The 14,055-nt window shown below is 49.8% G+C and overlaps 3 protein-coding genes across 3 annotated transcripts; 2 read left to right on the forward strand and 1 right to left on the reverse strand.

The window, feature by feature from the left end:
- Window positions 1-4,023: 4,023 nt before the first annotated feature.
- On the reverse strand, window positions 4,024-5,239 carry T069G_02493 (lanthionine synthetase c-like protein domain-containing protein; the record flags this gene model as incomplete). Its single annotated transcript, XM_056169703.1, has 2 exons — window positions 4,024-4,237; window positions 4,290-5,239. The coding sequence occupies 2 exons, from the start codon at window positions 5,237-5,239 to the stop codon at window positions 4,024-4,026; spliced, it is 1,164 nt and encodes a 387-aa protein (XP_056030595.1).
- Window positions 5,240-5,849: 610 nt separating this feature from the next.
- T069G_02494 (etoposide-induced protein 2.4 (EI24) domain-containing protein) lies at window positions 5,850-7,117 on the forward strand (the record flags this gene model as incomplete). Its single annotated transcript, XM_056169704.1, has 7 exons — window positions 5,850-5,929; window positions 5,996-6,071; window positions 6,137-6,602; window positions 6,658-6,689; window positions 6,747-6,820; window positions 6,891-6,961; window positions 7,011-7,117. 7 exons carry the CDS (start codon window positions 5,850-5,852, stop codon window positions 7,115-7,117), a joined length of 906 nt encoding a protein of 301 aa, XP_056030596.1.
- A 2,333-nt stretch (window positions 7,118-9,450) lies between these two features.
- T069G_02495 (uncharacterized protein) lies at window positions 9,451-13,598 on the forward strand (the record flags this gene model as incomplete). Its single annotated transcript, XM_056169705.1, has 3 exons — window positions 9,451-9,700; window positions 9,751-13,218; window positions 13,297-13,598. The coding sequence occupies 3 exons, from the start codon at window positions 9,451-9,453 to the stop codon at window positions 13,596-13,598; spliced, it is 4,020 nt and encodes a 1,339-aa protein (XP_056030597.1).
- Between the last annotated feature and the right edge of the window lie 457 nt (window positions 13,599-14,055).

Raw genomic sequence — 14,055 nt, forward strand, 5'->3', positions numbered from 1 at the left:
GAAATTCTGCGCTGTGACTTTGTAGTAATAAAAAACCCCGAGCTGTAATGCCGAGTTGCAGGTAGCATTGAGCAGCGCATTGAGACGAGGGGAGTTATGCTTGTCAATGTAGCTTTTCTCATTTACGCGTGGAAACGGAGTCGCTGTTTCGTCGATTTTTTTGTCGTGTGCCGGCGCCGAGGACTTACAAGTTCCGCGGGGTGTCGACAAAACAATGGAAACGATAACCGCGAGGCTAGCGTGCGATATTTACAAGGTGTATACGGATTATACAGTGAGCTTCAAGGGGGAGGGGAGTAGGGGAGTAGGGGGGGTGTCTCTGGATGCAGAAGGAGATTGATGGTTAATGAATTTAACGATAAAATCGAAAAATGATACATCTTCAAACTAACACGTACAAAATAACTAATAGAAAAGAAAGAAAAAAGAACTCAATCTAGTTTGCATTGAAGCTAAATAGGGGGTCCCTGTTTTTCTCGCTCTTTTCACATAGCCTCGCCGCGGGGGAAACGGGAGATCGGTCGCCGACCCTGCGGCTGGAGACCACAAGACCCTTACCGAGGAGAATTGCCAAACTGGTGTTGGTATTGTATTTATGGAGACCTTCTTTCCTGCGTTGTTTGTGCGGACGAATTGGCACTCCAGACGGAGCTGAGCCCGCAAAAAGAGAAGAGAGCTCACAGTACGAGTACAGAATCAAGGAGTCAGGAAGCTCCGGTGCTAGGCCTAAAGAGAGCAACGCAGGCCTTGTCCGGGCTACGTCACCGAGCCCGAGTCGGACCTCGCGTTATTAATCCCATGGTCATGCTTTGCCTTACATTACATCTTGACTTGTTGCAAGCTGGAACTTTGATGATTCTCATGACCTCTGGGGAAGTTCTAGATGACGAGGCTAGGGAATCTTCCGGGTTTGCAAGTTTGGCATGTTTGGGAGAGGTGGGCTGCATCACGATTCGTCCAAATGGTTTCGGGGATTGAGATGGGATGTGAGATGAGTGCTTGTAAATCCGATTCCCATGATGCGATTCGCCTGGGGGTCGATTTACCCCGAGTTTTCTCGTCTTCTGATTTTACAAAGCAAGGAGGACAAGGTATCTCTCTACGGAAGGGTTGAGCCGGTGCATGTAAATGCAGACAAGGCTGGGTCACGACCTGGTTGTTCTCGGGGGTTCTAGCCTCTTTCCAGCCCGCCACGAAGAAGACAAAACTCCATACTCGTACGGCTTTGGTGATGTTATTCGGTGTTATATCCGCTCACTAGGGACATAATGTTTGGTTTCATTTGGGACGAAATAAACCAATTGAGCGTTCCCAGCTGTCACTTTTTTCTTTTTTTTTCCTTTTTTCTTTTGCCCTGCCATTGAATGCACACCCCCTCCCACCCCCCCTTTGTGTCCAGGCCCCCTTCATCATGATTGATCGTCGATCGTGGCTCTCTCGTCCTTGGGTACCCCCCCTGGTCCCGTTCCCCCTTCTGCCCGTTCTCCGGCACGGCTTCAAGAAGCGCTCCGTTGGGCGGTGTTCGACACTTACACACAGGACGCGAAGGGTGTGGCTTACTCACAGGTACATGGCACGAGCGCATGGAAAAGCGGGAGCGCAAGGTCGTTCGAGGTGGCGCGACATTTCATGGCTTATTTACTCCACCATCCCGACAGGCCCCCGATTTGTTCTTCTCTGGCCTTGTGCTTGTTTGGATTCGTGCTCCACCGTGCCGAGGAGACGTGCTGACTGGTCAATTGGCCCTCGGGGAGTCGGAGTCTCCGCGGAAACGATGGCTTTGCAAGCTGGACCCTCGCGTGACTTTTCTGTGTGGCCCATTCTCGTTATGCTCATATCCTCCCATTGATGTCTTGTGCCTCCTTAGGAGTTGAGCTTGTGGTGCTTAGAGTCATATCCCGCGGCTTTTGGCCTTTGGGGGAGAAGGGGATCTCGCTTCAGGAGAGCAATCGTTCGGTTGGCCTTGTTTTTTGCGCTCTTTTCTGGGTGAACCTCCCAACTCCTGCATGAAAGAAATAGATAGTCTGAACTCCTAACTCCGATTTCCCCTCGTAGCTGTGCCGTGCTCGTACGTGTGCCCGTGCTCGTACGAGTGAGTATGCCGCTCCGGCACCGATAGCCATCTATCTGCATACTCGTACTCTCCCCTTCTCCTGGCTTGCTTTTGCTTGTGCCCGGTTCGAGTACACACGCTGTGCCGTCTTCCATAGTCCCTCGCTGAATCTTGCCGAGTTTGACGACCGGCGTCCTTCAGCCGACAGCCTTGCCGCCCGTCCTTTTGACAAATCCGGGGTGGGTCTGATGCAACTTCACTCCTGGCCCGTTTCTCAAGTGCCGATGTCATTCTTAGTCTAGGGGCTTGCGACTAAAGTTAGGTCTTGTAATTTCTGACTGTGTTTTTTGTCCAATCTCGAGCCATGACGACATTGCCGGCGCCGTTCCGTCTAGGTCAATGCAAAAGAAGCTGCAGGAATGGAAAGAAAAGAAGACGAAATATCTCCGTATCTAACGCACATCCCCCATCTCAAAGACTACTCTTAACCGATGCGCATCTCCGAGACCGGGGCCCTCATTGCCGGCCGGAGGTTCGCCGTCTTTTCTCGGTATCCACATGGGGTTCACACCTCTGAACGCCCAGGGCTTTGGGAATTTTTTTTATGTAGATGCGGTTTGACGTACATGTAACCTCATGCAGGCTCCGTATATCGATGAATTCTTTGGTGTCTTTTTTTGCGCCCGGAGATTGGAATCGGGTATGCATGAGCCTCGGTTGGCGCCATGGCTTGTGTTCGAGACCCTGAACTAAAACATTCGATGTATACATCATCCTGTTCCACATGCTTGCTGGGCGTGTGCATGGGAATCGGAATCCAGAAGCCATGGCTTGGAATCTTTGGTCCACTATATCGATGATTTTATTCATTTATCTATCTATTTATCGATTAAAAATGTTTTTTTATGATTTCAGCTTGGTTTCATTGCCGATTGCCGGTGCCCGTGTCATGTTGCAAACACTCCCAAGAACTAGCGATGCGCCTTCGCGCTCAGTTCGGGGCAACCGTTATCTACCTATGTAATATGAAGTCATTACATGACTCTAGTTGCGGAAAATTCCGCGTATCTTTATTATATGGACTGCTTCCAAGGCCCTAATGTATGGCAGTGGCTGTAAATCACGAACTAGCCTCGGCAATTACTTTCACTATGGCGACCTTGATAGATTAGAGGATTGATGAGATGACTTGTGTCTTTTTTCCTATTCGTCGTACAAGTCTCCGGCCCTATCAGTCGTGTAAGTTGAAGTTACGTGTATTCTAATGCGTCTCTTCTTTCTAGTGTGGCTGTAATTCAGATGTGGCTGTAATTGAGAGGCAGAACGAATATTGGCAACTCTATTATTTTGGGGTCGTTCGCCAGGTACGTCGAGGAATCGTCAGTACACATATCACATGCCATTGAGCCATCAATATCGGTAATGTATTTATACACTCATTCCATATAAAAATGGTCTAGAACACTTAAAATATCTACATGAAGCTCCTGTTTGACTAAATAAACTCAACAACATAGCCACAGAGCCTGCGCCTCGTATGTGGGGGAAAGTAACACTGCAATAACCTTTGAGGGGAATTTCACATGTATGTATATAGTAGCCAGTCTCATGTAGAAGTCGAGGGAGTTGGGTAATTAAGTGGCTGAGAATAAAACCGGCCGCATGCCCATTCTCGTCCAAGGATGCAGTTTTGTTCTCATTCCTCCTCCATATACAGATCCACAACCAGCAAACAATTCAGCCTCATGACCCGACGACTCAACTCAATCTTGAAACATGTTGGTGGAAAAGATATAAATAATAATAATCAAACTGTGTTATATGATTCATAGCGGCGCTTTATACGCCATCGCTTCCATTAGATTATCAGCCGGCGGCCTCAGCCCCTTGATGCGAACTCGAATACTCAAGCGGGCCCATGTACAGCATCAATTAACACATCCAACAGCAACTTGACTTTTTTCCAAGCATCAAACATCTGTGTACACAGGCATCGGCGGATTCTCCCACTCACAAACAGCCCAGGTCCAAGCTGCACCAGAGTGATACTTGAAGAACAGCGACATATCATATCCGTAATCAGCGGGCGAGAACAATTCAGGATCAGCACTCTTCGCCTTGCCCATTGCCTCGACTGTCGCAAGCGAGAGAAAGTGTTCTCTGCGGGGCCCACGAGGTAGATTACTGCCGACATGTCAATATAGCTACGAGAGAGAAAGGGAGCGGACCATCTTACAGAGCGTTTCCAAGAATACCGTGACAGAGACTCGGCTCCTTTCTGAGCAATCCCAGCTCCCAAATGGCTTCTTGGCCCTTGCTTATTGCGGCATCGATTTCATCATGAAGCTCGGGAAAATGTGGCCGCACAGCACGAAGAGAGAAGATAAAACCAGGGGCTCCATGGCACCACTGCATGAGGCTTGGGTGGCGGGTTTCGTCAATCTCCTTGGCAATAGGCCAGTTTCCATCTTTTTGCAGATTTAGCAAAGCACGAAGCTTAGGGGTAAGTTTTGGCGCAAGAGCAGGAGTGGTGAGAACCAGCTGCGTAATAATGCCAATATCGCCGTGGCCAGCACCAATGTACTTGTGCTTGTGGAAAGTCCACCCCCCTTCATCTTGGTCTAAGCTGTCTGCCAGAATCTTTTGGGAGACCTGAGCGATTGGATCCTCAAGAAGAGCGGCGCTGTCTGGGACGTGGTGGCGTATCAGCCTTAAGAAGTAGAGCGTGCCAGCTCTTCCCTGCCATATTTCTGACTCAAATGGATCCTTTTCTAAATCCGGATACGGTCCTACAATGGTGGGCATGTTGGACAAGAAAGCCCTGACATGGTCGGTGTCTTTGCTGATACAGGCTTTGAGTGCTTCGTAGGCCAGCTTCTCGCAGCTTATTCCGACTCTAGTGGTGAGTACAAGCTCTCCACGGTCAGCGTTGAGGTATTGCTCCGCCCAGTGCAAGAGGGTGTGATTTGCAACTTGGACATCAGGGTAGAGTGTGGCGAGTCGAAAGAAGAGAAAGGCAATGCTGGTTGGGCCTCGTATGAAGCCACCAAGTTGCGCCGGATCAGGGTAAGCGGGCAGGGGAGGAGTCGCCTTGAGAATGTGCTCCAGGGACGACTTCATTAGCTGCAGAGGATCGTGATCAAGCGACTGTAGCGGGAGGTCATTTGGTATGTACTTGAGCGCCATGGCGACTTCAATCTTGGTTCGATCTTGCGTTTTAGATCTCGAGTTACTGTCGTCTAGTACCTGTGGAAAGTATGATGATTGATTGAGCTGGGGCGGCTGTTCCTCATTCTTACCCTGGAGAATATCAGGTGGAGGGTCGGTTTAGCACGATGCGGCTAGATCCTGCTAGGCGGCACCTCGGAGGCATCCTCTGGATTCCATTGACGTCCAGTTGCTTGTTTGGTAAAGTCAATAAATTCATTCAAGTGGTTAATTATTGGAAATTCGAGGTGCAAATGGTGGATCAAGGTGAATGTTAATGGATCAAAATGCTCCAACATGTTCCGTTTTTGGTGTTGAAAGCTGGCGGTGATACAAATTCAGGTGTAGCTTCAGAGCTTAGAAGCTCGCCCCACACCACATGCCAATGACGACACCATTTCGCCTGTCATCGCTTCAGCCAAAAAGCTCCTCGCGACACGACTTTTGAAGCTATCAAACAGCATCTCGAACCAACTACAACGCCATAGACTATAAGCTTATCCAACATTCCATTTGCGTCTCCATTCTTCAGCTCAATTCAAGTTTCTGTCATTCTCCACAGGACGAGGCGAGCACTGGTGGCGGCTCAATGGCTGAATCACCGCACAGAGAAGAGAAGCTGCGCAATCGCGTCGTCGATTCCATCAGCAGGAGGGCCGAGAATGCTCTGTAAGCATGTCCAGCACTCGTCAAGCACTCAATCACCATGTCAACTGAGAGACTAACGGCCATCAGCAAGGAGGACTACGGGAAAGCGAGGGTCATGGCCTCGGATGCCGTCCAGAGCCAGGCATACCTCTATCCCATCAAGGTGCACATCAAAACACCACCAATTCAGCTTCAGCAGCAGACGACCCTAACTAATGGCCTTGGCAGGGCATCTTCTATTTCCTCGCTCACCGAAGTTTATGGCAGCCGCTGATTGACCGAATTATCCCTTATGGCACGCTCACAGTCTCCGTCATTGCTGCCATGTTTACCTTTACGTACCTACCACAGCTTGCAGTTCTTTTGCTCTTCAATGGCCCATTGGCTGTGTATTCAACAGTTTTGCTCACACTCAACGAGAGTTCCATCCTCATTCACATGATTTCCCGCACTTGGATACTCCAGGAAGCACTCATGGACACCTTTGACGGAACACTGGTTTCGAGAAACGCAACGGCCGTTGTCCAACAAGGTCGAGAGGTGAAACCTGGTAGTGACCCCATGAAGAAGTTAGGCAAGGTGTTCAAGAAGCGGTTCGATAAAATGAGCCTCACTTCAATGGTCCGATATTTCATGTACCTGCCTCTCAACTTTATCCCCGTCGTGGGCACCATTACTTTTATTTTTCTGCATGGCAAGTGTATCAAAATTCCATGTTACGGAGATTGGCTTGCTAATGCTTTAGGCAGGTAAACACAGAGGCAAGGTTGTACACAGTCGAGTATGTTGACACCACCCCGGATGCTACCAATGAGGTCTTTGTGCTAACAGTGTAAAGTACTTTACACTCAAGAACTGGTCCGAGTCACAGAGGACACAGTGGCTCAATAATCACACTGGAGCTTATGCATCGTATGTTTTATCTCACTGATATCATGCAATCCATACTAGAAATCACCTGCTGATTGTCATTTCCTTACAGCTTTGGCGTCGTTGCGACTCTTTTGGAGATGATCCCCGTGGCGTCCATCTTCTTCTCCTACACAAACACCGGTATGAACGCATCACTGTAAGACGTTTGATCTGATACTGACTTGTTTAGTTGGTGCTGCCCTTTGGGCTGCTGATATTGAATCGCAAAACAACGCCATGGTCAAGGAGACTGCCCCAAATCTCAGGCAGGCGGCTGAGAACGCGAAAGAACTTTAGATTCATCGCCAGCCGGCTAGGGGTTTTGTCAAACAGAATGCTCAAGATGCATCGGTTGAACGATCGAGCAACAGCTATTGCAATGTTTGCTACCGGACGTTCAGCCGCGGCTAGGGTTTTGACCACCGAGAGATTGGAAACACGGTTAAATCGTCTATTTATGGAGTTTCCGCGCGCACACGTACACCCGAATGGGTTGAGTATCTCGAGATACTTTGCATCTGTGACATCCCGAAATTGTGCAAGTTTTCATAACGAATTGACAAAAACGCTGCAATATTATAATAGGTAGTTAGCATAGAACAAGACTGGCCAGATCTCGGTATCTCGTGAGACAGTTTCATACAAGCAACATTGTCCAGGAACATTCTCAGCCAGGGCCGAATCTCCTTTGTGGCAAATTAGGCACCTCGTCTCATACTGTCTTATCCTGATGCTTGCTAACATGGTGTCTTACTGGACGGAGGCTTTATTCGTTCTCTGCTCTTCAACTTTTCCCTCAAGCATTGTCTGCATCTGCACCCGTCGAGTCGGTACGGACTGGTCATCCCAAGCCGCCGCGGTCTAAATTAAGTTGAAACACGGAAGGCAATAGCTGAACAGGGGGAGCATGGGAAGCAGATTGAAAGAGATTGATTGAATTGAGCTTCCGTTCCGCGGCTGACCTGTTTACGGATGTTACACTCGTTTATACCTGCAGGTAGGCTCTTGGAGTGACACGACCTCATTGTTGCGATGACACGGTCCTCATTGTTGCGATGATACGGCCCCCATTGTTGTGAAAGGACACAAAGACGTCCTGTCATAATGCGAGAAGGCGTTGTGCGAGGGAGATGGCGGGAGGCAAACGACCGAGTCTAACAGCTCATCTTGGCGAGAGATGGATACTCCCGGTGCATCGTTCGGCCAAAATGAAGGGGATGGAGGAGCACCTAATATCCGACAATACGAACGTGGGAACAGTGTTATCAGCATGGGTTGCTTGTGCTACGATAGCATACTCGCGGCAATGATCCGCGTTCTCCTCTGCGTACGATGATCAGCTGTGTTGTGCTATTGCAGATAGCTGTGTTGTTCCAAGTCTGTGTATGAACATGGTATGATATGTTGCCAATTACTCACCGTTCGATCGCCATGTTTAGGTAGTCACGATGGAAGCAAGTATGAACTCTCTAATACCCATTGGTCTCTTATATGGGATACTCAATGCTGTCTCTCAGTTTACCACATTGACAATGCACAACGGCAAGCATGACGGTTCTGTCAAGACAAACGCCTACTCCTACTCTACTCTCGACAGCTTATGGTTTCATATCGAATCCAGGATACGGGGAGATGCGCCCTTCGTCAACAAAATAGCTCCTCACGGTGTGTCTCCGGCACGGATGCCTTGACCTCGAACCGTCACACAAGGACGGTTGGACTGCGGTATTTGCAACCGTGCATAGAGAGTTGCCCCAGATCTCGGTGCACCCCATCTGCCTCTGCAGGATCTTGCTGCGCGTTGCCGATCATGCACACGAGCTCAAGCCGTGGCGAGTTTGAAGCGGTTGTATCCACGACAGGGAACCCTGTTCGACAGCTCGCTCATCAACATGCTACTCTCTCCTGGCTACAACGTCCGGCTTCCCATATGAGCCAGTATGACCGAGACATGGACTCGCGAGCATTTCGGAGAGGACTCGGAACAGCTTCTTGTAACCCGTGGCGAGTGCACAGCCTGAGCCGGTACCGACATGGGATTCGGGAGGGAGTAGCCGGGAAGAGGCTCAGCGCAGTTATTTTCTCAGCTTGGGAAGATGTGTGACCAGCTTCAATTCATTGACGGACTATGTCTCGAGGGAATAGGGGAGACTTCGCAGCTGGCAGCTGGCAGACGAGTGTCCTCCCATTGATTGGCCGGTCCCGGGCCAGATGTGCCCTGTACCCTCTCTCTCTGTCTCCTATTTCAAAGGGCGTCGTTCACTTTTCTCTCACTTTTGGGCTGCCAGCTGCCAAGTCGGAAACGTTCGCGTTGTTTCTTTTCTTTTCTACGGCGCGTCACTTCGCGTTGTTTCTACTCTTCCTTTTTCTTCTTCACATTGCATTTCGAGGGAATCATCATTTCTTTTCGAGCACTACTTCGTTCCATTCATTAACCTTGTTATCTCCTTTGCAACTCTTTGACAGTTCACTCTGCATCTGCGTTTCCTGCATCATATTGTTTGTGAGAAGTTGCATTAGATTCCCATTCAGTCTATTCATTGAAGGGAAAGGTGAGCATTTGGTGACCGAACGCGTCACAGAGAGTCTATTGTTTCTAACAATGAATAGCTCCCGTGTCCCCACTCACGATGAGAGCGTCCATCGTGTCTGCTGGCCTTGTGCCAGTGGTGGTGATTCTTCTCGCCTGCATCTCTGCAACCGTGGCTCAGCTTGGAGGCGTGGATCATCATCACGATGGTGATGCTGGCCACTTCAAGGTCTTGGGCCCTCGAGCGGCCAACTATGGTGAGCCCAGCGACTATGGCTACTATCCTCCTCCTCCCTATGGAGAAGAGACTTCGACAACTTCTGTTACCTCTACGACTAAATCTGGCGTTTGTGAGTATGACCTCGCCTTTTGTTCTCTTCTTGAGCTAATGGATTGCTAGACTCTCCCCCTGCTGAGTCTTCCTCGGGCACGGCGTCTAATGTGACCACCAAGACCAAAACGGAGACCTTTTCGACTACTCTGTCGGGTCACTCAGCCAATTCAACCAGCAGAAGAGTCTCTTCTGAAAATGGATCATCCACCTTTGCGGGAACGGTGACTGCTTCCACCACGGAGACTGAGGTGTCATCAACCACAGAGACTCCTCTTAGCCAAACAGTCCTGACAATTACCGTGTCGTTGCCTACTACCACATTCGTTACTGCACAAACTGTTCCGGTTGAATCAAGCCATACTGGTAATTCATTCTCCTCAACTGAAGTGACGTCGGCTTCGAGCACTTCATCAGGGACTTTTACCAATTCGACCAAGTCCTCAACTGGTGAGGAATCTGGCACTGTTCGGCCTGTATCTTCTACGCCTTTGTCCTTCTCTGTCTCTTCATCAGCTGAAACTACAGCCGTGTTCACAACTTCTCCGATACCCTCGACGCTTTCATCGAGCACATCAACGGGAAGCTCATCGTCCATTCAGCTGACTGAGAATGGAACCGTGACGATAACGACGATTGGAATAACAGTGACGAAGCCAGCATCTGAATCAACCACTCAGTCAACCTCGCTGGGATCCAATTTGACTTCTTCTATTGGTTCATTTGGTTCAACTGCTTCAGAGAGTTCATCATCCTCCAGCTCTTTGGTGGCCACTCCTTCAAATGGGACACTGACCTTGACATCTGTGGTTACTTTACCTGCCGGTACTACAACATCGGACCATGGTATCACAAGTGTCGTGAATGGAACTGTCATCACAGTCACCATCTCTGAGGCACCTACCAGTACCACCTCATCAACAGCCTTGTCCAACACATCGTCCTCTCTTATTAGCGGTTGGCTCTCCTCAAGCGGCCCATCAGTTGGTACTTCGACCTACCGGCTCACCAACTCGACTGTGACCGTATCTCCCTCGAGTATAAGTGGCACAGGATCTCCGTCAACTAGCGTTACCGAAGCTACACTGTCGTTGACACTGACTTTGTCAGGTACCGTATCACCGTCGGCATCTACTGCTCAATTAGGAACGTCTACTCTGCCGGTTACAGGTAACCAGACGTCAGTTACTCTGAGCACCACCACTGGTGTCACGGTCGTTCAGTCAAATGTAACAACGATCTTGTCTGCTACATCGGTTTCGTTAAACTCGTCTGTGGCAGCATCGGTTACATCTGTGCCTGGAAGTGTGTCGACATCGCAGGCTGGTAACAGCACTGTTGTCTCTACCGTCATCTCGACTATCCAAACGAACGCTTCTGTGGGAAGCACCTCGTCTTCCTCAATTCGCCCAACCGGCACCGGGCAGACAACTCTGACACTTTCTGGCGAGATTGGGTCGTCTTCAACAGAGACATGGAGCAAGTCGGCATCATGGACTAACACAACATCTACTGTGACTGCGACGGAGTCACCATCGAGCCCCCAGTTTACAGTATCGACTCTTCCATTTACGCTGAACTTTACCACCATTGTCCAGACACTGACAGGTACTGCTCCTTCCAGCTCGCCTTCCTCTTCTTTGAGCTCGGGTATGCCCAATGCGACCTTGACCTCATCGAATGTTGTGTCCACGACAGGGTCTCAGCTCCCCGGGAACACAACTTCTGCGGACCAGACAATTTTCAGTACTCTCACTACCACCGTTTCTGGCTCAGGCTCCACCAACTCGACGGCCACTTCTCAGCCTTCGGGAACTGTTGTGATCATTACTGTTACTACAGGCGTTTCTTCAACTGTTAATTACTCTGCCAGTTCAGCCGAAGCCTCGCAAACCAGTCTCAATGCCACCACAAAGACGGTAACCCAGAGCCAGCCGCCCTTTGGCAATACAACTGTGTCATCAGGCGGGCAAGTTGCGACTACAACAGTCTGGAACACCGCACCGACAGTGTCGTCAATCATCTCAAGCCATTCGATGTCCTCCACCTGGAACTTTAGCCAAACATCTCGCCCATCCGTCACGCAGTTTAACACGACTTGGCTATCGTGGACCAGCGTCCCCACAGAGACACCTGGTTCTAGCAACCCGCCCTTCCCCACGGCTCGCAATTCCACTGAGACTTTATCAGGCACAGTTTTAAATCCTAGTAGCTCTGGTACAGCAGGACCTAGTGTGATCACAGTCACCATCAGCCCTCTGCCAGCAACCAACTCTACTTCCGGGTGGAGTTCACAGCCAACAACCAATGCTGGAAGCTTGACGTGGTCGTTTACCAACTCTTTCAACTTGTCTACGATATGGCTCACAACTGGTGCTCCATCGGGCAGTTCGCCATCTGTCTCCGTCATCACAGTCACCAAGTCCAATACTGGCTCACCAGTCGGAACAGTCAGTTCTATCCCTCTCAGCACTAGCTCTATCAGCACGACGCAGTCCAACTCATCTACCCAATGGAGTGGCTCGACTTTGCCCGCGCCATCCTCGTCTTGGACAAACACATCTTACACATCAGCCTCTTCAACGTCGGTATCAGGGACGGCAACTCGTTCGACCAACGAGACAGCTAGCCCGGTCATCATTCCCACCACTGTCACTGGCAAGACTACAGTCCAAACCACCGTCTTCACATCGTGGTTGACAACAGGGTCGGGTGGCTCCACAAGCAGCTCTGGCCCAGCAGTGCCACAGGAAGGCAATTTTACAGTCATCACCATCACTCAAAACGGAACATCGTTGGTTTTGACAACTGGATCTGCCCTCCCATGGTCAACGACTTCAGTCTCTTCTGGAGTTGGCACTTTGTCGACGCAAGCATCTGGCAGCGGACCCATTTGGACTAACAGCACACGGGTGTCTCCGTCTTCAACTGCCTCAGCCGTATCCACCACCACCACGACACAGATGGTTACGGTAATCGTTTCTACGTTGACTGTAGGAGCTTCTGCCTCTGCTTCAGGGTCCAACGCAACTGGGACCGAGAGTACCGTTACCAAGACTCTGCCGTTGTCAACAGCAGGATCATCAACTCTTTCTGGTATCGTCATCTCGCAAACATCCTCTTCATTGGAGACCAGCAATGAGACTCAGATAGTCACCACTATTATCCAGACTGTGCCTGCACCGCCCACGACTGCTACACGCTGGATCAATACCACCATGACGACTGAGCACGAGTCCAGCCAAACCGGTAGCGTAGTTATCACAACGCTCTACCTGAACAGCACTACGGCAACGCCTCCTTGTACTCACTCATGGGTGTATCCTTACCCCAACATCAGCGACATCACAACCACCTGCCATCGATTCCCAAGCGGCAATACGACAATGTCTCGCTGCTGGGCAGTGCCATTGACAACTGGGGTCCCAGAGTCGTCACTCCACCACACTCCGCTATATACGTCTACCTGCAACACAACCAGCACGGCAAACAGCGCAATGATTGGGAATGGAACATTCACCAGTACTACTCGAAGCTGTAAGTGAGACCAAAGAGAGAGAGAGAAGAGCTGAGAATACGAAGAGAAAAGCTAACGTGATGTGCGCCTCCCATTAGACTCGTATCCATATCCATTCCCGACGACATTTGAGACTTCGACCACGGTAAAGGGCCATGAGTCTGGCTCGCGCGGCTTCGCCTATCCCGTGCCAACGGAGTCGGTTCAAGTAGAGACGCTGCCTCCTAACCCGAGTTACCCCTGGGGTGCCTCGTCGCCTTTGCATCGGCACCAGAACGTGACGAGTTTCACTGATGGGCTGTTTACTCGGGGCGGTGAGCTTGTGGACTGGAGCAAGATGGCTGCGAATCGCCTGCGTGCTCTTTTCAAGAAACATGTCAAAGGTGAAGGTGAGGAATGATATGGAGAAGCTTGGTAGGAATGGGATGTACTCTGATCCTATTGGATTGAAGAACGAGGCTTGATATATGGAAATGTTGGAACGCTAATTATCATTTGCTTTGATACGATTTATTTTTGATGGGAATTTTCATAGGGGAAATCAGGTCATTATGGGGGACATTTATCATGGCATTTTGTGTCTTGGGAGAGAGGCACGACTACTGTTGTCTGTTATGGAGGTCTGAGAATAGTGTATTGGTAGTGGATTGTGATTGATGAGGATTACATGTAGTTTCAATGCCATGATGGTTTGATGTTGTGTGTGTTGTAAAGGGCTTTGTTATACCAAGTTCATCGATCTGATTACTTCCAGTTGCTGTTGATGTTATGTACAGGTACTCTATATGACGATTGCTATTCAGGGGCAGCTGAGTGCCAATGTTTATGGAGCGTCAAGCAGAGAGTACAGCCACACT

This window comes from Trichoderma breve, chromosome 2 (genome assembly GCF_028502605.1).
Source record: "Trichoderma breve strain T069 chromosome 2, whole genome shotgun sequence".
Classification (NCBI taxonomy): domain Eukaryota; kingdom Fungi; phylum Ascomycota; class Sordariomycetes; order Hypocreales; family Hypocreaceae; genus Trichoderma; species Trichoderma breve.